The sequence below is a fragment of the Haliotis rufescens genome, unplaced genomic scaffold, assembly GCF_023055435.1.
Source record: "Haliotis rufescens isolate VD_foot unplaced genomic scaffold, xgHalRufe1.0.p SCAF_20, whole genome shotgun sequence".
In the NCBI taxonomy this organism is placed as follows: Eukaryota; Metazoa; Mollusca; class Gastropoda; order Lepetellida; family Haliotidae; genus Haliotis; species Haliotis rufescens.
This window is the reverse complement of record NW_025963891.1, coordinates 2,923,989-2,951,962: the sequence shown is the minus strand read 5'-3', so window position 1 is coordinate 2,951,962 and position 27,974 is coordinate 2,923,989. Positions and strand designations below refer to the sequence as shown.

At 38.8% G+C, this 27,974-nt stretch overlaps 1 protein-coding gene across 1 annotated transcript; it reads right to left on the bottom strand.

Annotated features, from left to right (window-relative positions):
- Positions 1 to 3,667: 3,667 nt before the first annotated feature.
- LOC124142713 (high-affinity choline transporter 1-like) lies at positions 3,668 to 24,952 on the bottom strand. The gene is made up of 10 exons (XM_046511306.2): positions 24,770 to 24,952; positions 10,538 to 10,611; positions 9,854 to 10,068; positions 7,238 to 7,345; positions 6,768 to 6,923; positions 6,326 to 6,474; positions 5,539 to 5,685; positions 5,209 to 5,338; positions 4,851 to 5,068; positions 3,668 to 4,665 (listed from the first exon to the last, which is right to left on the bottom strand). Exons 3-10 carry the CDS (start codon positions 10,014 to 10,016, stop codon positions 4,105 to 4,107), a joined length of 1,632 nt encoding a protein of 543 aa, XP_046367262.2. The 5' UTR covers positions 10,017 to 10,068; positions 10,538 to 10,611; positions 24,770 to 24,952; the 3' UTR covers positions 3,668 to 4,104.
- Between the last annotated feature and the right edge of the window lie 3,022 nt (positions 24,953 to 27,974).

Sequence of the window (27,974 nt, the reverse complement as noted above, 5' to 3'; positions counted from 1 at the left end):
AACATGTAAACATTACAAAGAGTATAAGTCCTTATTTACCCCTGAATTATATCTCTCTTATGACTTACCGATCCACTTAATAAAACTATTTACAAATTTCAGATGCAATCATTTTAGAATCATTACAGTTGAAACAGGTAGACATATCAATGTTCTGTATCTTCTTCAATTCCCTTCATAAATCCTTAATTGAAAATGAATATCATGTTCTCATTATATGCCCAAGATATGCTCAAATTATCTAACATTCTTATCATTAATGTCATCAACAGATAAAAATATTATAATATCTATTGGAAAATGTTTGCTGAAAATTAGGTGTATAAGAGAAGAACCTTTGGTTGTTTAAGCATAAGTATTTGACTATTTATTTATACACATTACATGTGTCATAATCATGGCTACATACATAGCATACCTGCATGCATGCAGGTTCTATAACATGTATATATTTTTGTATTATGGGCTTGAGGCCTAATTACTGAATAAATCTTGTCTTGTCTTGTGGACTTCCATTATCTATGATGTGCAAGCCAGTAAGTTCTGTCTCAATACCCACATGAATCACCCTGTTATCTGTTATACCAATTGTTTGCAATTTGAAAGGCCTACCCTTTTTCTATTTCAATGAATACTTACAGCATGTAATTCTGATTGCAAACTATTTTCTGAGATTCTGCTGTCTGAAGTCTTATATGCTTATCGGTGCACGAGCGACCTTTTCAAAACCCAGAATGAGTACTGGATAAGAGCTGATAGTTTCAAAGGGTTGGTGATTATTCTTTGCATAATTTTACATCCACAACACTTAAGGGAAACCGCTGTGTACTGTGCTGGAAGTGGGGAGGGGTGGGGGGGGGGGGGGTGTTGGGGGGTCCTGGGTTTGGTAGGTATAATTTTGACATATCTCTTAGCCTTACGAATAAAACGAGAATCCCAGTACATATTCAAAAGATCGCGAATAACGCGAATAATTTTTAAACATCTCACAACACAAGTTATCTGCTCCTGGATATGTTAGCTGTAGAACTTGCCCCTTTAACCTCATCATGTGTAAACGGTGTATTTATATCTGAATTAACATCAGCCAAAGCCCATGAATCAGTAACATCTAGAAATCATAAGGTTTTCAGAACTGCTTACATTCTCAATTGCCATAACAACCACTTAGTGTTCATCAGTTATGCCCACATAAGAAATAGAAAATCTGTTATGAGTGCCACAGTAATTACAAGTGACAAAATCTTCAAAAGTCGATTATTTTGTTCGTTCAATTTTTGCTTTAGTTGGTAGCATTTAACCCCCCAAAACGATGAAAGAACAAATTAATCGACAAATTAACCGTTTTTCGCGGGGATTTCTTGAAGGGATTTGATGCTTTTATTTTAATCTGATTCAGATTGACAGTTGTCACCGAATGTATATTTGCATCAGTTGTTTTTTAAGATATGTGAACATAATTCATTAACTATTAGGGATATTGTAACGAGTCAAGGGTGAACATATATCACTACTTAACGATACTTTCTAGATTGAGTAGTATAAAATGAAGGCTCACAAATGATCACACCTTTGCAAAAATGTCAAATGCACAGATTAACCATCGTTAGATTGGGTCGTCAGAATCTGGTATATTCTGGGTGTACGTTTAGGGTTTAGAGCAGGAACAATTGCACAACTCATCAGCGATGCAGCAACACTGGATGTCCAGCGAACATCAACACCACCGACAACACCATCTCCGGCTACAGGGACAATGATAACCATCGTATGGATGGGAATCAGATAAAAGCTGACGAGTTCTTAGCCAACATGAAGATGAAATTCTAAGATTCAAGACCAGTTTGTGCTATTTACAAGGAAGAGTTATCAGGTGTGTTATGAAAATATATATGCTCGTCAAAATAATTAGGGAACACGGATATTTTGTAGCACTGTTCATTCGATTCCTTTTAAATTTGGTAAAGGGCCTCCTGATCGGCGGCTAACGTACTGATATTGAAGACTACCCTTACTCAAGTGACTTCATGACCAGAACAAAGAATTTGAGTCATAATGGACTCGTCAACGTTCATTTTGACCAGCACTGATTTTCATGGAAATTTTTGTTGTAATCTCCTCCTCACAGCTGCCGTAAAAATGGAGATCGTGCATTTGCTCACTTATTCTCAGTTATGCCCACATAAGAAATAGAAAATCTGTTATGAGAGCCACAGCACGAGCCACAAGGAATTTTTGTGCGAATTTTGGGTTGATAAAGGCAGGTCGCTATGAAACTGCATCACTGTGTTCAACATGCCACAACGTCGACACCTCACGATTGAAGAACGAGCCAGAGCTATTGGGTGGCTAAATGAGAATGTTTCACAGCGGGAAGCTGCTCGAAGGTTAAATGTTAGTCCATTCGTCATTTGCAGAATACGTCAGCGATTCCAACAAACACAGACAGTACGTGATAGACCAAGGTCAGGACGCCCTCGTGTGACAACAGGAAGAGAAGACCGGTGCGTCGTTGTTGAAGCATTGAGGAGGAGAACAGTCACAGCAAACCATCTTCGAAGGCAACTGAGGGCTGTTACAGGAACAAATGTCAGTGACCAAACCATAAGAAACCATATGAGGGAAAGAAACATCAGGCCCCGACGTCAAGTCGTTAGACCGCTTCTTCTTCCGCGTCACAGAGCAGCCAGAGACGCATGGGCACGGCAACACCGACAGTGGAAAAGACAACAGTGGTCAGCAGTTCTTTTTTCTGACGAATCTCGGTTCTCACTGCAGCATAATGACGGTCGTGTTCTTGTCTACATACGGCGTGGGGAACGTTTTGCTGACGTCAACGTCCGTGAGCACAACCGCTTTGGTGGTGGTAGTGTCATGGTGTGGGCCGCCTTCTCATTTCATCACAGAACCAATCTGTACGTCATCAACGGGAATTTGAATGCTGTTCGCTACAAGGATGTGATTCTGAGACCAATGGTGATTCCTTGTCTTCATCGAATAGGCCCACAGGCGGTTTTCCCAGGATGACAAGGCTAGACCTCATCGTGCACGCATAGTCACTGACTTTCTGGGACAAAACAATGTTACTCGCATGGAATGGCCAGCATATTCTCCTCATATGGCACCCATTGAACACGTATGGGATCTGTTAACGAGACGTGTTAGGGAGAACCACCGTCCACCTCAAGATATGCGCCAGCTTGCTCAATGGCTGAGTTTGGAGTGGCATGCTTTCCCACAGAACACACTACAGACATTAGTGACATCCATGAGGCGTCGTTGTGTTGCACGTGTGGCTGCTAGGGGCGGACACACTCGTTTCTGACTTTTCTCTCATGGCCTGGATTTCCAATTTTGACCCCAGTGACATTATTGACATCAACACTTGATCACGTTATGAAATGTAGTGGATTGTTCATGATTCTTTCTTACTGTATACTCGGTCATTATTGAATTTACTACACATGTCTTCATCTTCTGTTCGTTTTTTATTTTAAGTGCAAACATATCAGTGTTCCATATCTTCTTTTGAGTAGTATACAAGAAAATATATATTGTATTGTATGAGGTTAAATGTCATAAACGTGGAGATACAAATTCTTCCATTCCACACGAAATAAGTTTATTCATATAGAACATTTCTATGTAATACTCAGATCTGAGTCAGCTTCAGTATACCGACTGCATCTCTCAGATTATTGGTCTAATTACATTGCTGCAGAAAAATGTATATTGATGTGTATATGAAAGGAATTGGTGTTTTTGGTTAAGGACTTAAAAGAATATAACAAACCCATAAGGTTATGTTTTAGAGATTATAACAATCCACTGCTTCCATATCTTAAGCAATAGAAGCCGGCATTCGGAGAACCCCCTCCGAGGCGCACTACACACAGAGAAACATCAGGGGACAAGTAGATTCAAAGTACAGAGGTCAGCATCAAGTTAAATACAGATTGGAAAACAGCTCTCCGAAACTGTCAGTGGGTTCTTAAGGGTTACATGTAATTATGAATAACAGCGAGTGAGTGAGTAAGTTAACACTAGTTTGTGGATAATAAATCACATTATGTTGGTGTACACCAAAAATGTAATCGATTTTAATTACTGCATATAGTTATCCCCAAGTTTCATCTTTTCATTCTCTGCGTAATCCAGGTCTCTGTTTCCATCTTGTCGTTCCTTCATCATCAGACTTTCTCCTCGCTCTTCGGCCCTCTTGGCGTCCTCTTCTCTCTTCATCACATTAAACACATCCCATCTGGTTGACAACCACCCTCGCCGGAACACAAGCCTTGTGAACGCTGACACAGATATGATGGCCACAAAGTTGACTATCATCGCCAGGGTCTTGAAAGGAAACAATTGGCCATCAGCTTCTGTGTAAAAGGGGAAATGAATAAAAGCTGGGATTCCAAGCAGGGCGTCCCCAGCGGCCACTCTCAGAAAGAGGCTGAGGGCGTAGCCGGTGAGCGCGCCGTAGGTGTTGGTGAACCCGATCCAGAGAACGCAGGTGAATGGGGGGAAGAGGATGACGTACACTAGGTCAGAACACAAGTAGAACAGTCCATAAACTGACTTCACCAGGATGGCAAGGACGCACGACAACGTACCAGTCACCACTATGCCAACTCTCAAGACCCACATCACTTCTCGGTCGCTGGCCTAAGAATGATATCCATATTGACTATTAGAAAGCAATAATAAATATATAGATATTTTTCAAATGCATTAATGACATTCTCAGGATGTTTCATTGACCTGATTCAGTAATAACAACCTCTCCACCGTTTCTTGTTTCTTACAATACGTGCGATTTTATTTTTGTAGAGACGCATTTTCTAACCCACCTGTGGACGTAGGACATCTTTGTAGATATTCTTAGCAAAGACGGTTCCACTTGCAAGGACAGAGGAGTCGGCAGATGACATGACAGCAGCAGCCACCACACCAAGTCCCAACACTGCCACCGGAAGTGGACACAAGTAATTGAGCACCATGGGAAGGATAAAACTGTGGTATTCAGTAGGTATTGGTACATCGCCTGTGTAGGATGTGGCATTCCAGTCTGGGGGAAATCATAAAACATAAACGTATCTGATAAAACTGATAACAATTAACAACATTTATTCAATTTGATGTGAGTCATATATATATAATTCATAGATAGATTTGTGGTAACTGTCAAATTATTATTGACATCCTAACCTGCTGCTGCCCCGACTACTCCGATAGCTGCTGGCGGTATGGCGAAAAGTAGGCTACAAAACGATGATACAATGGAACTTGTACGAGCAACACTGGCCGTCTTGCAAGCCAACACCCTCTGGTAAAAAACCTGCATAAAGGATTAAAAGTCCACATTAACACAAGCAGATACAAAATATAGATATGCCCTTGGTATCCTCATCATAATGATTATCCCATATCATATCATGTTATGTATAGCCTTTTATCAAAGTGAAAAGGTCAGATATACAGATCGTATTCATATAGGTGGATGCAACAGTCTTAGAACAAAGCAAGCAAGATAAATACCTGCCAAGCTAGACCTCCAAAGATGAGCTGACAACAGAGGTCTGCATATATACCAATCATGTTTGTGGGCAGCTCTCCCAGCCACGTGTCCTGGACTCGTGAGAGGTCGACAGATGGGTGGAAGAAGGAAAAGGGACATGCCACGATCTGAAATATATACAACACCCTCAAATAAGCGAGTTGAGAATCTATCGTTTTCTACGGTTAACGTGAGGATCAGATCCAAGTGACAGAAAGTGAGTGAAACTATGTAAAAATGTATGTTGTTGGCAGCTGGTTATTGTTTTAGCTTGATACATCATATGCTACTCACAAAACTCCACCCTTGGACAATAAATTTACATTAAATGAATGACAGTAATACTTTAAAATGAATTTATAACCAAGTTACCGACAAAGTGTGTTTACAGATTGAAGTGAAAGCTCTCTTGTGCCACATTGTAATTACTTACAACAGTGTATCGACATTGTAAACTCTGAGGGGATATGAAGGTAATGAGGCAAGTGGGGTGGATTTGGGGGGTTTGTTGAGCTTATTGATGAAATATATTAACTGTCAACACCTGCTTGATTTTCTTATGACGTCCATCACAAACCATCATTCTCTACCAGTCCCAAAAACAAAGCGTATACAACCCACGTAGCCTGTAATTATTCGTAACGTTGAACCACTGTGCCCTACACTATGCTGTTGACTGAACAGCCCTACATCTCATCATGAGGCAAAGTCAAATGTTTCTTGGCGATATCAGATTGATGATGTAATGTCTTCATGTAATATCCTTACCAGTCCCACGCAAAGACAAATGAGCTGGATGACATCAGTGTAGGCCACAGAGTATAGTCCCCCGATGAAGGTGTAGCACACGGCCACACAAGTGGACACGATGATGGACAAGACGGGGTCCAGATCCAGGATAAGGGACATGGTGGACCCTGTGATGAAGCACACAGGTTAAGGTCAGTAAGGTCTCGAGCTCGAGAGTTTAACCAAAGTAGTAAAATAAAACGTTCACGTCAGAGAATAAACAGTCACAATTATCCATCGGAACAGAATCCATGGCAAAATAACATTGACAATTATGTGGATGGATCACTGAAAATAAGTCATGACACCCGGCAATGTTCAATATATCCTTACAAAATGCGTCTAAACAGCTGTGGTAGACAACCAAACCACTCACTAAGCTGGTGGGATTTTTTTTTTAATTAAATTGTCATAGATATACCTAAGGCTGACAAGATGGCGGCTGACCAGAAGACATCTCCCATCAGCTGCGGGAAGAAGAGAAGACTTCCGGCACGATCTCCCAACTTGGCCTGGATGGGGTCGAACATGGTTACATATCCTCCTCTTCTCATCTTAGGCGCGTAAAACACTCCAGCTGAAAAATAATATGTATGTATACAGTTGTGAGACAGTTTAAATAAACTCTCCTGAACAATTTAAATGTTGAAATTTAATCAACATGCATGTTTAAAAATCTATTCTTTTTTCTAAAAAAAACCCTTTATGTTTGCTCCGTTCATTAAACATGTTTGTCACATTCAATAATTACACATAATAAATGATATTAGTCCAGGGCCAAAATGAAAGTACAAGATCCACGACAAATGCAACTGTTAACATTCATTCGTTCATCAAATAATTACATTTCGGTATATTTTCACTGTGTTTTGTTAATTGAAATCCCCTTACCAACGCCAATGGAAATGGAATACAGAATGGGAGCATTGGTCCAGATGAGGCCGCTAAATGCCATGGCTTCCGCTGTACCATTAATGTAGCCTCCCCCAATGTTGGTGGCTGTAGAAGTGTGAACATTCATCACCATGATTCATGTATAATCATGTAATATAGTAAAATAATCGTATTTAGCGTAACTTAATGTTGACCGTCCAGTAATGCAGATGAGCGAACTACTTTGTTTTCAAGAGCAATCTGAGAAAAGTAAGGTTGCATGTGAAAACATTTGCACAAAACCTACAATCTTTTTCTGAAATGATGACCCCTACGATTTCTTTCTGCACAACATAGATTTTTGCCAGGACATCCAAAATGCACAGCGCACAACTGGTTGCTTATGTACAACCTGAGACAATAAGAAGAGTTATGTCCGGGAAAAGTAACTTCTTTTTTTAATCAAACCCCAGCTACCAGAATCTCATATCACAATTTATGTTTATGTTTGAACTTTGTGCTAGCTGGTGTATGCATGTACCCTTTTAGATAACGATCAATTAGTACTTTGCACGTGACTGTCAGGGTAAAAGAAAGTAGTTCCTGCACGTGACTGTCAGGGTAATAGTAGTTCCTGCAGGTGACTGTCAGGGTAAAAGTAGTTCCTGCACGTGACTGTCAGGGTAATGGTAGTTCCTGCAGGTGAATGTCAGGGTAACAGTTGTGCCTGCAGGTGACTGTCTGGGTAATAGTAGTTCCTGCAGTTGACAGTCAGGGTAACAGTAGTTCCTGCACGTGTCTGTCAGAGTAATAGTAGTTCCTGCACGTGACTGTTGAGGTAATAGTAGTTCCTGCACGTGACTGTCAGGGTAATGGTAGCTCCTGCGGGTGAATTTCAGGGTAATAGTAGCTCCTGCACGTAACTGTCAGGGTAATGGGAGCTCCTGCACGTAACTGTCAAGGTAATAGTGGTTCCTGCACGTGACTGTCAGGATAATGGTAGTCCCTGCAGGTGACTGTCTGCGTAATAGTAGTTCCTACAGTTGACAGTCAGGGTAATGGTAGTTCCTGCACGTTACTGTCAGAGTTATAGTAGTTCCTGCACGTAACTGTCAGGGTAATGGTAGCTCCTGCACGTAACTGTCAAGGTAATAGTGGTTCCTGCAAATGACTGTCAGGGTAATGGTAGTCCCTGCAGGTGACTGTCTGCGTAATAGTAGTTCCTGCAGTTGACAGTCAGGGTAATAGTAGTTCCTGCACGTTACTGTCAGGGTTATAGTAGTTCCTGCACGTGACTGTTAAGGTAATAGTAGTTCCTGCACGTGACTGTCAGGGTAATGGTAGCTCCTGCAGGTGAATGTCAGGGTAATAGTAGCTCCTGCACGTAACTGTCAGGGTAATGGTAGCTCCTGCACGTGACTGTCAGGGTAATGGTAGCTCCTGCACGTAACTGTCAAGGTAATAGTGGTTTCTGCACGTAACTGTCAGAGTAATGGTAGTTTCTGCACGTGACTGTCAAGGTAATAGTAGTCCCTGCACGTGACTGTCAAGGTAATAGTAGTTTCTGCACGTGACTGTCAAGGTAATAGTAGTTTCTGCGCGTGACTGTCAGGGTAATGATAGCTCCTGCAGGTGAATGTCAGGGTAATAGTAGCTCCTGCACGAATGAATGAATGAATGAATGAATTTCTTTATTTCCTCCAGAGTTGAAGCCGAAGATTTTACATGGGCAAGTACATTATTTACAATACATCAATGAAATTACTTGACTATATACAAAGAAATCATGTTATACACTGCTATGAATAAACAATTTACAATGTACATTTTGAGAGCAGTAAGGTATCTAGTAGATATACATAAGGTATTTCTTTAAATTCCATATGAAGTGGCAGAAAGACAGTATGATGCTTTGCCAAGTATCGTAATCAAGTTCGTTTGTCAATTCATGGACATCTGCACCGAGAAAGAAAGAAAGCATATCATCATCGTCAAGCATATCTGTCAGGGTAATAGTAGTTCCTGCACGTGACTGTCAGGGTAATGGTAGCTCCTGCAGGTGAATGTCAGGGTAATAGTAGCTCCTGCACGTAACTGTCAGGGTAATGGTAGCTCCTGCACGTAACTGTCAAGGTAATAGTGGTTCCTGCACGTAACTGTCAGGGTAATGGTAGTTTCTGCAGGTGACTGTCAAGGTAATAGTAGTCCCTGCACGTGACTGTTAAGGTAATAGTAGTTCCTGCACGTGACTGTCAGGGTAATGGTAGCTCCTGCAGGTGAATGTCAGGGTAATAGTAGCTCCTGCACGTAACTGTCAGGGTAATGGTAGCTCCTGCACGGAACTGTCAAGGTAATAGTGGTTCCTGCACGTAACTGTCAGGGTAATGGTAGTTTCTGCACTTGACTGTCAAGGTAATAGTAGTTTCTGCGCGTGACTGTCAAGGTACTCGTAATAGTAGTCCCTGCACGTGACTGTCAGGATAACAGTAATACCTACAAGAGGCTGTCCTGTCCATTGCAGAACCTACTTGTAACTGTAAGGTTAATGGTTGTACTTGGAAGGGATCATCATGGACACCTTTGTACCGACTCTCAATTCGTACATGCCTAACTATAGATAGCTTTGGTCCTTACCCGTAATGGTAAAGAACGACAGCCATAATCCTATGCTTCTATTGGCCACGAACGAGTTTTCGGCACTGGTACTTCTGCTTTTCCTGGCTGCGATAATGCCGATGACGAGGATGAGGATGTAGAACACGATGACGGAGATGAGTCCGGGAATGTTCACGGCCATGATGACGTACACGATGTCTTGGCGTAGTACACGTGCACACTTCTGGTTGAAGCTGGAAATGTTTCCATCTGAGATTGCATCTCATTTGGTCAACATTGCCATGCCAGCTACAAGATCATCCTAGCAATACCTCGTGCTCAATACAGAATACGGAGTTGTGCAAGCTCCGCACTCTAATACCACTAAACCTGAAAACGTACACGTGGATTCTCCTCACACTAATATACTGCTCCCTACACATGGTACATAGTATATAGATACTTTTCACGTGGAAGTCCATAAATCGCAGAAACAATCATTATAAAAGAGGTAGTATAATTGAAACAATATTACCACAAAATACAAATATGTGATGGTTTTTTATGTTTAGTTTATCAACATGTCATGATCATATTTACTTCCTCCTGGGTGATCGAATCAGTAGCTACTGACCTCTACGAGGTTCTACAAAGAATAGCATATAAAAAACGTCAACGCCATCAGTGTCGATTATCTGCCGAAATAGATTTCAAAACACTCACAATTAACACAAACCAACTACTGTGTCACGGCCACACAAGTCTCCTTCGTGTCGTACAGTGCCACTCTTCTTCAGCTGAAAACGACAGTATTCAGATGTAGACAACAGATTAGGTATCTATGGAGGGTTATTCTATCAATTCGTTCTTGAATTTGAATAATATCTGTAATGTTTGTCTCAAATCTGGCCCCTTTACGATTAACATATCTGGCCTATTCGCCAGTACGAATGAACACCGTCTCCAAAGCGCTCAGGGAATTGAGATACACCGACTGTCTTTTGAAATGTGGGATAGTCTCACTGTAGATTATCAAATGTCTAAGACGTGCTCCACATTTCCCCCAAATTAAACTTACAAATCGTGAGATTACTGAAGTTTTGTTCCAAGCTGCATTTAATCCAACTAACTCACTGTCGCTGTCAACTCCTTAGCTATGCACACAGCTTACTTCTTATGTGGAGGCCATATATGAAGCATTTCAATCACTCGTTACAAATAGTATTAAATACCTGGTATATAACTGCTATTGTTGTGCTGTAGCTGCCTGGGGCTTATGTTCCGACCTCACAACTAACGTTGTTATAGTGTACCTATACCTATACCTTGTGTACCTATACAAAGACTTATATTCAAGCCAAACTGTTCTTGTTATTCTTGTACTTCTACGTAAGTCTTATATTCATATTGTTCTTACGGGGGAGTCCTCTAATGCCTACTGTGACAAATGCCTACAGTCTAAAACAAACATTATATGCTTCAGTGGTTTTACATGTGATACCCTGCTACCTCCCTGCAGAGTTGAACTGGCCCATTTTAATGTACTATTGCCTACAGTGACAAATGACAAACACTAGCAAATGATATTTTGTGTTCTTTCTTTATTCATACATTTCTTCTGATTTGTCATACATCATACATCATCCATAGTTTTATTTATCATATTTCATGTACATTATGATTCAAACATCACATTCACACTCCCATTTTATCACACATCTTTTATTATCTATATATACATTTCATTCAGTTTCATTTATCATACTGCATGTACATTATATAAATATCAGACTAACATTCATCATATATCATCTCATACATCATCCATATGTATCATTCATTTTCATTTATCCTATTTCATGTGTCACAGAGTTGAACAAACTAGTTGCTTTGTTAGCCCAGTTTTACAACACATCCAGCTGCATCAAGGAACTGGGGGAGACTTGATACCCAGTCGAAGCTGCTCCTGTAGCCTTTCTAGTCTCTGGTTGATCTCTAGGTAGATTCTCTTGCGGGGTGGTGGACGGAGATACTGAGCAAGCTTGTTTCTGTCCGTCTTCTCTAGTCTCTGGATCACTTTGATGAAGGCAAAAATGTTCGGATGGGCTCTCAAATATTTTCACAATCCAAGTAACATTTCTAAGGCATTAATTAGTCTGTGTTTACAGTGTAGGCATAAGTGAACACTAAGTAGAGTAGACCATTTGAGTGCAGGGGTGCGTGAAACAGTGTGTACACTAAAACAACAACTTTTGTAGGCATTAGTCACTGTAGGCATTTGTCACTGTAGGCATTAGTAGACCTCACCGTTCTTACCTGACTACTATTGTTTTTCTTGTACTTCTACCTAAGCAATATATCCATCCATATTGTTCCTTCCGGTCTACTATGTTATTCTTGTACTTCTACGTAAGCCTAAAATTCAAATTGTACTCAAAAAACTACAATTGTTATTCTTGTTGTTCCTACCTGACCACTATTTTTATTCTTGTGTATCTTCCTAAGCCTTATGTTCATGTTGTTCCTACCTGACCACTATTTTTATTCTTGTACATCTACCAAAGCCTTATGTTCATGTTGTTCCTACCTGACCACTATTTTTATTCTTGTACATCTTCATAAGCCTTATGTTCATGTTGTTCCTACCTGACCACTATTTTTATTCTTGTACATCTACCTAAGCCTTATGTTCATGTTGTTCCTACCTGATCACTACTTTTATTCGTGTACATCTACCTAAAGTACTGTCGGGAATGCTAGAAAACTGCTTTTGTGGCTTCATTTAATAAATACGAGTCATAGGACTATAAAAAGAACATATATAAAAATAACACGAATTGCCTGGATCTAGCCTGTCCTAACTGATACCGTGATTACCCTTAAAATGTACTTTTACAGGTAAAATGATGATAAACTTAGAAAATATTCGTGTGTTGTCATGCATGTATAACCACTGGCTGTTCGCTATGGCGTCACAGCCGGTGAAACTTGAATGCGCGGGCGATGAATTTGGCTCAGGATGCTTTCTTACCAGTCGTGTGTCAAAAATATCTAAAGAGAATTATACATGATCTGTTTTGGGGTTCTATTTAAGTTGTCAAGTTACATATCGGGAGTGAGAATGAGTCATAAGTCCGATGTAATGGTGTATCGGTCAATGAGGAAGTCACCATGGCTGAAAGTTAGAAGCGTGCACTACTTCGAAGCACTCATGTCAGGCAGAGCATACTATATTGTCAATTTACAGCATGTCAATAATATATTATTCATCCAAGAGTGGATTAACTAAATTTTGTTTTTACTTTCCATCGTAATTTAAGTGTATGGAAAGTACTGGAAACAAGCAAAAGTTACAAATCATGTGGATATCTATAAATAGATTGTCACCAGTTGCATTGCCCACGTTTTGTGTCTGGTGCTCTAAGCAAAACCAATATAACCTGAAAGGCATAGAGTTAGTGGGCCCTTTTAATGAATAAACATAAAAGAATAGTTGATAAAATTAAAGCAGTACATTATTTCCCCCCACTGCTACATTGGTTTTATTATGTAATAAATGAATATATTTTATTTGGGCATCTGGAACATAGGGTTGGGCATGTCACCAGGGATAAATCTAGACCTGCTCAGAGGCTGATATTCAGCCCCAAATCTGCAGCAGATGTCAGTAAACTGTCCCTCATTAAACGTTTTAACATATCTATGCCATCCTAAAATAATGCAGAATGTAAGGAATTATAACTATTAGTTATCCCAATCTGTTTGCATATGGCAATCAGTTTGGAATTCTAAAGTTAGATAAAAATGCCTGGTCAAACTTCCAGAATATTGGACTTAACGAACAGCGAGTAATTAGGTACATGTACACTACTGCCTAGAAGTTCATTCCCCTTACAAGCATGGGCAACGCGTTACGCAATCCGTGTGCACCCCGTTGGTCACTCGTGTGGAACCCGTCCGACTCGCGTGTGATACCCGTGTGCACCCCGTTGGTCAATCGTGTGGAACCCGTCCGCCACGCGTGTGATACCCGTGTGCAACGCGCTGAACACGGGTGTGCACCCTGTTCGTCACTCGTGTGGAACCCGTCCGACTCGCGTGTGATACCCGTGTGCACCCCGTTGGTCACTCGTGTGGAACCCGTCCGCCACGCGTGTGATACCTGTGTGCAACGCGCTGAACACGGGTGTGCACCCCGTTCGCCACTCGTGTGCAACGCGTGACACACTCATTACAGGGGGAACAAACTTTTGACCAAAGGAGGACCTGAGTTTAGCTGAACTTGGAGGTGGTAACAAGGAGATATTTTTTTTTATTTCCTGACGAAAAATGTTAATACACATTTTATTATATGTACTTGCTGATGTCTCATTTTAAGATGTGATATGATTACTGTTGTTGCTTCTACATGATGTTTTGCGATGGTGTTAAGATTACTTTATGATGGTTTGGTCTCTTTGTCTCAGCTCCATAGCCATGACGCTGGGAAAGGGCAGCATTTAATTAATGAGAGTAGGTTATATCATGGAGGATACACTTTGGGGAGAGGGTTCTACTAATTACCGTACCACAGGAAGAGACCTGTAGACGTGAGCGTGGGGTTGTGTATAAGATGGCCGTTGCATAATGGCCGCCAGGAGAGGTGAACATTGAGTGTTGTTTTGACGGGCTTGTTGAATAAAATCCCAGCGCTACTGTCAATATATCTTCTACTTACGATTTACAATATATATTTTTTCAACGTACATTAATGGTTTACTAGTCATATCTTTTAGAGTATTTGTCAATTATGTTGAGCTAAGAAGCAATAATTGTAATTTGTGGTGACATGTCAAATTAAAACATGAAGTCTCATTTAAAACATGAAGTAAGTACGATAGTAAAGAATAATATTCAAATCGCATTAAAATACAATGATACATATGTAACCCTAAAGCCTGTGTTCCACCTTCAGAGCCAGGAGGAAAAACGAATAAACAAAGGGAAGAAACTTGCCCTTACTTATATGTAGAGACATCATCTGAATGTGACTATATATGTAAATGTTACGATACTGTACTTATCTTCACGAATTATTAAAAAATCTTAATCATCTACAAAATCTAATATGGTATTGTATCTATAGCCTTCGTCTCCGTGAACCTTATTTAAATCAAATTTGTGATATAAATTCATTCTTTGGCATCCATAAATGAATTGTTGATATCCAATAATAAATAAATAGTAATTATTTGATAATAAATTCAGTTATTGATATCTAAAAACCGATTTGCTATATTAATAAACATTTCATGATAAAAATCAAATCAAATTTGTGATATTAATTCATTCTTTGGTATCCATAAATGAATTCTCCCTATTGGGCAACAATGCAGTTTACCGGGCGCAGCCCGAGCTCTTCCATTCAGTCAATTACCGCGCTATAGTGCTACCGCTGTCTCGCTATACCGTTACCGTGCCTCACGCTCCGGTGATTCTCGCTTCACGATCCAACACCCGTTTTCGGTCTTAGGGAAACTTACACGTCTTTACGATCCAACACCCGTTTTCGGTCTTAGGGAAACTTACACATCTTTACGATCCAACACCCGTTTACGGTCTAGGGAAACTGACACGTCTTTACAATCCAACACCCGTTTTCGGTCTTAGGGAAACTTACACGTCTTTACGATCCAACACCCGTTTTCGGTCTTAGGGAAACTTACACGTCTTTACGATCCAACACCCGTTTTCGGTCTCGGGGAAACTTACACATCTTTACGATCCAACACCCGTTTTCGGTCTAGGGAAACTTACACGTCTTTACAATCCAACACCCGTTTTCGGTCTTAGGGAAACTTACACGTCTTTACGATCCAACACCCCTTTTCGGTCTTAGGGTTAGCTTGCTTTGGGCAAGGGTTAGCCATAAATTCTTACCTTTTCAAGCGTTAATCCATTTATCCGATTGGTCGGTCATGTTGACATAAACAATGGCGGGTGTGGTTTCAAGAAAAGATTAATGGGAGAGCGGACGGTGACGTCACACGCATGCGCAATTCTTTGTTTTCTGAATTACGTTAATGGGGTGTTAATGACCCGTTAAACGAGCACTGAATACATGTGATAGCGCCTGTGGTCCAAGCCGGTGAGCCGGCGAAGCGCGTTCGGGCCCCCCTAGCGCTAATTGGATCTGAAAAAGTGCGCCCGGTAAAGCGCACTACTCCCAAAATTCTGTACAAACTTTCACAATATCACATTCATCTTTAAAACCACACCACACTTCAATACATTTATCTAATAAAACCTGTCGAACGTCATTATAAGTTGGGCAGTGCAATAGAACATGGACTTCGTCTTCCACACACGTATCACAATAAAAGCACACTCTCTCGTTGATAAGTAGGTTTGTATATCGCCCAGTCTCGACTCGTAGTGGGGCTACACCACATCTGAATACAGCTAGAGAGCGTCTGTTAGGCTTTGACATAGGAATGTATTTTAAATAAGCAACATTAAATTCGTTTTTCAGCTGATTATATAGTCGTAGCTTGTTGCCTCCGTTACCGCTTTGACTGTTCACTTGACTCACTGAAACTTTCCATTCCTCCTTGAAGCGTTGAAATACAGTATCTCTCACTTTACCTCCAATTTGACGATAGTGATACGTGTTATTTGTGGAGGTAAAAACAGATAGACCTAATTGTTTATACTTCGTGTGTACTCTGAAGTTCCAGTTCCTCTTGTTGTTTAGTGCGTGTTTATTGGCCCACACAAATACTTTTCTTGTTAATCTTTGTTGTAGAAGGGAACTGCAACGTTTGTAGAACTTTGAGATAGTTTCCCATTGTCTTACTATTGGGGGAATCCACCCCATGTCTCCAGATACAGCATTATTCGGAGCAAACTTTCTCAATCCCATGAAAAATCGCATAGCCTTGTTCTGGACTGCGTTGATACAGCTGAAATTGTATGTTCCCCAGATAGCTGATCCATACTGCATTGTCGCCCACATCATGGAGTCATAGAGTTTAGTGTATGTATTGTACTGCATCCCTCCGAGAACCTTGAATTTTGATATCAGCAGCCCTAACGCTCTGTTAGCCGAACTTGCTATATCTTGTCCCATTCTCCTAAAGTCCAAGTGTTCAGAGAGGAGTAAGCCCAGATAATTATAACTGTCGACAATTTCAATAACATTCGTCCCACACTCGAAACGCTGTGTAGTTTGACATACCGATGGATTCCTGAAGTGGATTACTTTGGACTTTCCTGCATTTATGTTCATTTTATTTTCAACGCACCACTTATGGAAAACGTCCAACAACAGATTCATATTCTCCTCATTTTTTGTAATGAGTATGATGTCATTTGCATAGGCGAGGATACTGATGTTTTCGCCGTCGACTTCAACGCCTAGAGACAAAGCATTTACCTTGTCAATCAGATCGTTCACATAGAGGTTAAATAAAAGCGGTGATAAAAGACAACCTTGTTTGAGGCCACATTTCACTTCGAACCATGGAGGGTATTGTCCATTTAGTCGTACACAGCATTTAACGTCTCTATACAGCGACACGAAAGCATTTAAAAATCGTCCCTGAATGCCCATATAACGTAATTTATTCCAGAGAATACTTCTGTCTATGCAATCATAAGCCTTCGTAAAGTCAATAAAACTGACAAAAGTTGATTTCTTGAGACTTTTCCTCGTTTCAATTATAGATGTTAATGTTGACACATGTTCCACCGTTGATCGACCTTTTCTAAATCCATTTTGATTATCAGACAATAAATCTTTAAGTTCAGCATGCTTAGAAAGTCGATTATTCAGGAGTCCACAATAAATCTTGTATGTTGAATTTGCTAGAGTGATACCTCTGTAGGCGAGTGGATCTCTTGGGTCTGCTGTAGAACTCTTCCGAATAGGATTGATTATCCCCTTTGCCCATAGTGAGGGTACTTGACCAGCACGGAAACATAAGTTAAACAGATTAAATAAGAAATTTTTTAAAAATTCATTTTTTAAAACTTCAGCTGGTATATCGTCACTTCCCGGTGATTTTCCATTTTTCGCCTGCATAATAGCCTGTTGTACCTCATGTCTTGATATCACAGTGTCCAGAGCAGTCTCACTAAGTCCGTCTTCATCTGTGTCACAGGGTTCTGTTGTACTATTGTTACAGTTTAACAGGCTGGAATATGCATTCTTCCAAGCTTCTAAAACTGTTCTTCGGTCACTGGATATTGTTCAATCTTCTAACTGGACTTCAAAAGGAATTCTCCTATTCTTGTTGTTACCGACACCGATCTTCCCTATCTTCTTCCAAAACTCCCCTTGTTCTGTATCACATAGTCTTTCAATGATATCTAAAAGCCGATTTTCTAAATTTGTGATATAAATTCATTCTTTGGTATCCATAAATGAATTATTGATATCACATAATGAATAAATAGTAATTATTTGATAATAAATTCAGTTATTGATATAGAAAAACCGATTTTCTAAATTTGTGATATAAATTCATTCTTCGGTATCCATAAATGAATTATTGATATCACATAATGAATAAATAGTAATTTTTGGATAATAAATTCAGTTATTGATATCTAAGAACCGATTTGTTATATTAATAAACATTTCATGATTAAAATCAAATCAAATTTGTGATATAAATTCATTCTTTGGTATCCATAAATGAATGAATAAATAGTAAAAGGGCAAATAGAGATAGTTAGTAACAGAAATATACGATATACAACGAATATTTGCACAACTATCACAAAACCATTCGACACTGACACTGCATCAACACCCGCGGTAAACTGGACACAGTTATGTGCGCACCGATTACATAATCCCTACCGACAGGGTGGGGATGGTGGTTCAAAGCGAAACTTACAGCCCTGTTTGTTGTCTAATAAAGTCCATCTATGGTCACGTAATTATCGTTAATCATGGACTAATAAGAATTTTACACTTATCAAGTCGTGGCAACTACCTATTTTGGATATATTTAATTTAACACCTCCTGACATGGACTACATAAAGACTTGGCTTATATCAAATGATTACTATGACTGGCTACGTCAGCTGTGGAACGATCGAGGGCTTATAAACGGTAACAAACTTAGAACATATAGACTCTTTAAGGGCTCGCTTAACACTGAACCATATGCTTAACTTATAATGGACCGATCTTATCGAAATACACTCGCCAAAATACGTACAGGAACTTTACCTCTTGAAATAGAGACCGGGAGACTTTCACGACCGACTGTCCCCTTGGAAGAAAGGATATGTAAAATGTGTGACCCTAAAGCAATCGAAGATGAAATCCACTTTCTAACTGAATGTAACTTTTATTCTGATTTAAGATATGATTTATGGAATTATATTACCTCCTTGGAGCCCTCCTTCCCGACCTGTTCTCTACTGTAACAGACCTGCTATTTAATGAATACTCCATGTATAAGTAAATCCCTAGCCACCCTTGTCTACAGAATGTACAGGCGCCGTAAACTTTATATAAACTGTTAGCTTTTATTTTAATTACTTTTTATCCCATCCATAATGTTATACATTGTCTAATATATGCACATAGGTGTGTAGGCGGGTGTGTTTATGTACGTTAGTATACAGTGCCTCTCATTTATATTATCTGTTGTATTTAATGTATGTTCATATTGTATTCAGTACGACTCTTGTATGGTTGTATGTGTGTATGTATATATGGATTGATGTGTGTATGGATGGATATAGGTATGGTTGTATGTGTATATGTATATATGGATTGATGTGTGTATGGATGGATATAGGTATGGTTGTATGTGTGTATGTATATATGGATTGATGTGTGAATGGATGGATATAGGTATGGTTGTATGTGTGTTAGTATATTTGGATTGAGGTGTGTTTGAATGACTATAGATATGTATGGATGTATGGTTGTATGTGTGTTAGTATATTTGGATTGACGTGTGTTTGAACGGACATAGGTATGGATGGACCTGTGTATGTATAATACGGATTGATTTATGTTTGATGGATATAGGTATGTACATGTATGTAGGTTGGTATGTTAGTATGTATGCTGGTTATACATGTAGGTTAGTATACACGATTGATGAATTAAGTTGTGTATATATGGACGCATATGTGTATAGATGTATGACATGTATGAGATTGCCGTGAGTGTTTTGTATGAGATTGCTGCGAGTGTTCTGTATGAGATTGTTGTGAGTGTTCTGTATGATACTGCTGTGAGTGTTCGGTATGAGACTGCTGTGAGTGTTCTGTATGAGATTGCTGTGTGTGTTTTATATGAGACTGCTGTGAATGTTCTGCATGCGATTGCTGTGAGTAATTTGTATGAGATTGCTGTGAGCGTCCTGTATGCTTACCTGTTTGTATGCTTTGAGCGGGATTTTAATGCGGTTGTGGGTGTGGGTGTATGGGTGTATGGATGCGGGTGTGGGTGTGGGTGTGGGTGTGGGTGTGGGTGTGGGTGTGGGTGTGGTAATATACAAAGTTACAACTTAAAAGACATTTTCGCTTATTGTAATAACATCAAGGTAAAACATCACATCTATCTCTGAAATCCACGAGCATAGTTGCTGTCAAACATAAGAAGGGCGGCCAGTTTTGACTTGTCGTGTGCCTTAAAATGAGTTTCAACATGTCCAAAGCGATTGACCCTACAATTTTTGGTCATTTTTTACTCCAACGTTCTAACTGTCAACCGTCTTAACAGGACCATAACTTCTGTTATATATCGACTCCCTGTCTCTATGTCTTAAGTTGTTATGCGGTAACTGCGGTCCAAATTTATCAACTTATTCATCTATTGTTGCAAACTTGACTGATTTGTTTACACAATAAAAAATCTAATTGATCATGAACTACTGAGGCAGTCAAGCACTTGTATAAGAAATGTAAAAGCAGCCATGTAACATGTAGTCTAAAAAGCTGGCAATTATTTCGCCGCAATAAAACTGAAGAAATGCTGATGTGACATGACATTTAAACTTACCCACAGACAAAACATTTTTCGAGAAAGTGTAGCACAATTTTCTTAAAGTTTTATTTACAATTTGACTAACTATAATAATATGAATATCAAAATTTATTCATGCCCAGTTAACAAGTAATCAGTGAGATAGTATATAAATACTGCGAAAGCTGAACAACTTCATTGTAAATAGACAAATGCACCTGTGAATGGCGTGGTGGCCGTATCCTTGTATATCAAGGTTTTTAATACCGAGTGAAACAAAGACGAGGTGCAAGTCTACACTGGAAATGCTGTATGCTGCATGTCCAGCCACCATCAACACCTCTGGTGATCTTTTCGCGATCCCAAGCCTTGCGCATATCCATGGTTGAGTGACCTCCTTCCATCAACGTGAAAGGATTACCCACAGAGAGAGAACGGATTAAAATCCTAAAGATATCCTATCCACATGGTATAAGCCCTCACAACCAATTTCATCTAATAGTAAACCTTTGGTATCCCCAACAATACTCACCATGGTCATTGGGCAAATGTAAAAATCACAAATCTTAACGAGATTCTGTCTACATGGTCACACCCGGTGATTGTGAAGATCTCAAATTCTATCAACAGTGAGACAACATGTTCATATTCATTTCCAATATCCTCTTAGAGTAAGGGATAAATGTTAGAGTCCCACACACAACTTTCTCTTAATAATTCTTACAAAATACCAAACAGAAAGTGGGTTGTCGGCAAATGGGACATATATTCCTACGTGACAAAATAAGACATAAGTAGTGGTGACTGTTCTATCATAAGTGTACTATCTAAAGCATAAATTTGGCGAACGAAAAACGTTATATTTGCAGTCACCTGGAATGACTCACGTGGGCAAAACTTAAAACGAATATGTCCGCAATCCACAAACAATCACTTCATTAATGGCGAACATTTACCAACCCGCGACAATCGTGTCAACTCGAGGTTCCCCTAGCAATAAACTCGCTTCTAAATTCACTACTGTTCTACTGTCGTGTAGCCACCATGGCTAGACCATTCCGTGGAATGGTTCCTGCCATAAAAGTCCAGCAACCAAACACTAATTAAGACGGGCCGACCTTGTGTTTATGGTCTGGTGAACACAGGTCAATGTCCGCTCATTAACTCAAGATTCACATCTCACTGTTTTGATTTATCTTGATTAACTTCAACTGACCCACGCGTGCTCAACGGGTTGCACACGCGCTACACACCCGTTGCACACGCGTGTTTAACGGGTGTTCAACCCGTGTGCAACCCGTTGAGCACCCATGTCACATGCGTGTTACACGCGTTCTCAACGTGTGTTAAGGGAATGAACTTTTAGGCAGTAGTGTATGTGAGAACAGTGGAAAACATTGAGAGGATCCCAGATAAAATGAGCACCTGTAACTGCCATGGTTATGGCAAATCAATCATCCATGTTCAAGAAAAGGGAAACCTGCGATGGCAAAAGTATCTGAAGACACGCTCTGCAGTTCTTCCAGTCAATTAACTTTCATTGATAAAATATACAACATTTTGTTTGTTTTGTTTGTTGTTTAACACCGCACTCAGCAATATTCCAACTATATGACGGCGGTCTGTAAAATTATCGAGTCTGGACCAGACAATCCAGTGATTGACATCATGAACATCGACCTACGCAATTGGGATCGATGACATGTATTAACCAAGTCAGCGAGCCTGACCACCCGATCCAGTTAGTCGCCTTTTACGATAAGCATTGTCGCCTTTTACGGCAAGCATGGGTTGCTGAAGACCTATTCTACCCCGGAATCTTCACGGGTCAAATATACAACAAAGATCATATATGAATTTTAATTTAATTTGTTAAATATACAACAAATTAAAATTCATATATGATCTTTTATTCTGAAGACTTGTCAGGAATCCAAGAATTATTACTGTTAACAACAACTAACATGTCAATTAAGTACAACAAATATATCATAAGGAAGAGAATTTATGGATGTCAACTGTAATTATGAGCAACACCACCATCTTTAATTTCTCTCCCTTATGTGTATCTCTTCTAAATGCCATCCAAAGGCTTAAATATGTCATGGGTTCAAAGCTTTAATCAACAAAATTACCTGTTGACATCATGATTGTAAGTTAGTAAGAAGGAATAATTAGGAAATAACAGTAAATAATATATATTTTATTTAACAAATCACATGTGAATTGAGAAGTATTACTTATGCATGAAGCATCATACATTTAAATGCAAATATCAGGTAGTTGGACACCTGGAGTTCATTAGATATTTAAACATATATCCCAAGTATGCCTCACAAATATTGGTGTGATTATGACTTTTCCTTAAATAATAAAAATACACACAAACAGGGATTCAGACCAGTTCCTTTTCTAGGATACTGACTGATTGTCACCCATAATGTACTAAAGTTATTAAAAGAAATTGTAAATTCATATCAAAAGATAAAAACCCAAATATCCTGAGGCCAGCAAAACCACTGTGAAGTAAATATGAAGCTCATTCTCAACATAATCATAACCCAAACTTGAACAATATGTAAATAAACATCATCCCTAATAAACACTAGTTCTTGCTCAATTTTCAAATATTGACAATCTCCTCAAATCATGGTAAAGAATTACATTTTGGGTTAATTACATTTCAATATTCATCACAGTTATATATGAAATGTATTAAGAATTATATAATATATTCTGTATCAGAATTGATCAGGCACTCTGGATCAGGGTGTGACAAAGAGATAGTGTCTTTGTTTTTACAAATTCTGTGTATCTTGAAATAAGTATCATGTATTATGATACTGGTAATCACTTTCAACACTATCTTTTTTTTAAACATAGTATTTAAAAAGAAATTATTATGTCCTATACAAAGAGCCAACAAGCTAAGTTTTATACCAGGTGGATGTTGTACCATCAAACATTTAGTGTTTGTTAGTCAGAGCAATTACATCATATTAATCTGACTTTTATACGTCATCAATTAAATAACTGGATGGAATAATTATTAATTACTTGATTAGATTATAATTTATATCATTACTTGACCATGTTACTCTGAGTTCATAAACAATCTTGGTATTATTTCCAGTAAATAAATTAAAATGACTTGACACTTATAATCGTTTTTAACAGTTATATTGATTCACTGAAACGTATATCAGTAAGCTTCCACAACCAGTGAATAACTTGTGCTGCAAACAATTCTAAACCAATAATTTTCTTATATTAACTGAGATGGATTTTTTATTTCAAAATATTTATGTCAAAATATTTCAGTAATTCACTTCCTTCTCATGAAATTTTCCTCTCCTTTCTAACCTTGAAGGGATGATTCCATTTCACATTACTGCATGGGTTCTGTCTCTTTATAGAAATGTTGAAATAGTGAAAGCATGATTTAATGGGAACTTATATGAAATAAATTGAAAGATTTTATGGAACGAAAACCATTGACAATGATTATTTTTCTATGTTTAAAGAATTATTACTGCTGGAGTAATTTGTAATATTATGGTCGAGTAATTTGCAATATTAACAGATAGGCTAATAGTGGGTTTTTTTGTGATTTTGAAACTAAATCATATCTTAAAATCTGCAACAAAATAAATCATATCTAAGAGAGAGGAATACAAGTTCCACCAGATCGTACTTCAATGTAAATAATTGTAGAATTCGTTCTGCACTAACCGAAATCAGATCACTTTCATATTTTTTTACTGTGTGTCACGGCCGTCTCGCGTGTCACATTTCAGCAATATGACCTGCTAACTCAATGCCGGATGTTGCCAAAATACATAATTCGAAAATGATTTTGTAGTTACAAGCATCATCCTTGTTTATAACATGCGTAAAATCATAACTTGCTACGTGTTGTCATTTACCCGATTTGAGTATGCATATGTGCAAAAGTGCGGAAATTCGTGCAAATACTCACCTTCGAGCAGACGTGGGTCCCATGGAGGATGCTGACGACGTTTAACTGATGATGAGGCCTACCGCACATTTTGATCAACTTCAAACATTTTTCTCCCGACCCTGTGGGTTTGGGTAAAGGTAAACATCTAATCCCAGCGATACGTAATGGATATCGCGAGTGAAAATAGCACAAACCGTACCCATGTCGCTTCTCTGGTGTCGTTTGACCCCGGAAGTAATCCGATTGGCTCAAAATGACGCATGCGCCAATTTGGATTGACAGACTGGATCGGTCTATTGTTCACCTGAAAACACCCTGGAGAACAAATGGTACAAGTCAAAATAGGGAAATTTCATCAGACATCATTTTTTTCACCGATACGTAAATTATTTTGGAAATGTCCTCTACAGAGATTTCTGATGAATATGAAAGGGTTTTGTCGCTTTTATTTATATGCAGAAAGACTGTCAGTTGACTTCATGTGGTGGATGATGTCAGTTGTTGGATAGTCTGTATAGTATGACTGTATATTTAGGTAGAAGTACAAGAATAACAATAGTAGTTTGGTGAGTACAACATGAATATAAGGCTTAGGTAGAAGTACAAGAATAACAATAGTAGTTTGATTAGTACAATATGAATATAAGGCTTAGGTAGAAGTACAAGAATAACAATAGTAGTTTGGTGAGTACAACATGAATATAAGGCTTAGGTAGAAGTACAAGAATAACAATAGTAGTTTGGTGAGTACAATATGAATATAAGGCTTAGGTAGAAGTACAAGAATAACAACAGTAGTTTGGTGAGTACAACATGAATATAAGGCTTAGGTAGAAGTACAAGAATAACAACAGTAGTTTGGTGAGTACAATATGAATATAAGGCTTAGGTAGAAGTACAAGAATAACAATAGTAGTTTGGTGAGTACAACATGAATATAAGGCTTAGGTAGAAGTACAAGAATAACAATAGTAGTTTGGTGAGTACAAATGAATATAAGGCTTAGGTAGAAGTACAAGAATAACAATAGTAGTTTGGTGAGTACAACATGAATATAAGGCTTAGGTAGAAGTACAAGAATAACAATAGTAGTTTGGTGAGTACAACATGAATATAAGGCTTAGGTAGAAGTACAAGAATAACAATAGTAGTTTGGTGAGTACAACATGAATATAAGGCTTAGGTAGAAGTACAAGAATAACAATAGTAGTTTGGTGAGTACAACATGAATATAAGGCTTAGGTAGAAGTACAAGAATAACAACAGTAGTTTGGTGAGTACAATATGAATATAAGGCTTAGGTAGAAGTACAAGAATAACAACAGTAGTTTGGTGAGTACAACATGAATATAAGGCTTAGGTAGAAGTACAAGAATAACAATAGTAGTTTGGTGAGTACAAATGAATATAAGGCTTAGGTAGAAGTACAAGAATAACAATAGTAGTTTGGTGAGTACAACATGAATATAAGGCTTAGGTAGAAGTACAAGAATAACAATAGTAGTTTGGTGAGTACAACATGAATATAAGGCTTAGGTAGAAGTACAAGAATAACAATAGTAGTTTTGTGAGTACAACATGAATATAAGGCTTAGGTAGAAGTACAAGAATAACAACAGTAGTTTGGTGAGTACAATATGAATATAAGGCTTAGGTAGAAGTACAAGAATAACAATAGTAGTTTGGTGAGTAAAACATGAATATAAGGCTTAGGTAGAAGTACAAGAATAACAATAGTAGTTTGGTGAGTACAATATGAATATAAGGCTAAAAGTACTGTCGGAAATGCTAGAAAACTGCTTTTTGCCTGTTTAAAAAGGATATAACTTTTCATAGACTGTTGTTATTGAAATATCGAATAACTACCGATCGCCCTACCTGTGGTTTGAAGTATTTCAGTCACAAGGAGTCATATCGACAAGTTTACAGGAGACAAATTCGAACGAAAACAGGAAGTTCACATTTAGTCCAATGATGGCAGTCTGAAACGGAGTATAGAAATATGCGCACGTGACTACGTTACAATGATAATAATGTAGTCTTCATAAAACATCTACTCCCCAAGAAAATTCTAGATGTGCATCCCCTAAAATGACAAAGTGGCGCTGCGGTTTTTTTTGTTAACACTGCTCCCATGATGCATGTTACATTACACTTGCATAGCCATAACCAAGGTACACGATATGGAATCTGTACTTTATTAATTACGATAGGGTGAATTACCGAACTGCCCAAGCTATGGTGTTTTCAATTCATACCATCACGGCTACGGTCTGATAAGAAAACAATACAGGTATAGGGGTGGTCTCAAAAACAAAACTGGGGCGTAAAAGGATATTAGACAGCTTTGATGCAGGGTGATTAGGCTTATAGTGTACAACCTTTATGAGCAGAAGGTAACCCTGACTTGTAGTAGAATTTAGGAGGAATTAAAGATACAATTAATGTTTCCCAACTGCAATATTGCTCTCCAAGAGATGGGATTTCGATACACTGCGCATGGCGACGACCGAGCACTTTTCAGGGGAAATATTCCATCCAGTCTATGAGGTCACATTATCTCCGAACCATTCATAACTATCACAGTCAGGGCGTCCAGATAATTTACCTTGGTGAATCATTCCACTGACTACATGTGGCTATTGGCAGGTGGACAAAAAGCACCCATGGTACCATCAGGTAAAGGTAATCGTGTCATTGTTTTGCACGCTGCAACCCATGATATGGGGCTTATTCATGGATGTTTTCGAGGCGAAAAAGAAAACTGGGGATTTTCATAAGGAGATTTTCATAGACTGGTTGAACTTCAGCCATTGCCCATTTTAAACAACGTCAGTGTGAGTGTCATGGATATAACGCCATTTAATATAACGGGAATCAGATACTGTCGCCCAAACCATGAGTAGTCTGAAGGCGACCATACAGGAATATATGACATTGGTCGATTTCAGATCATATGAAACGAGAGTTCAACTCATGGAGAACATTCGGATGAATAAGAAACCAGTAAAGTACAAGACAAATGTGCTGGCGGCTCAACACTGTTACGTCGACTTACGTACGGCAGTCAGACATTGTGAGATCAACCCTGTTGTATATATCTTGGCTAAATGTACAGGGTTCGTGGCAAGACATACAGATTCATTTACGTCATCAACGGAGATAAATGCTACCTCAAGAAACCATCTGTAGAACAACAAATACTTCTGGATTCCAAAACCGC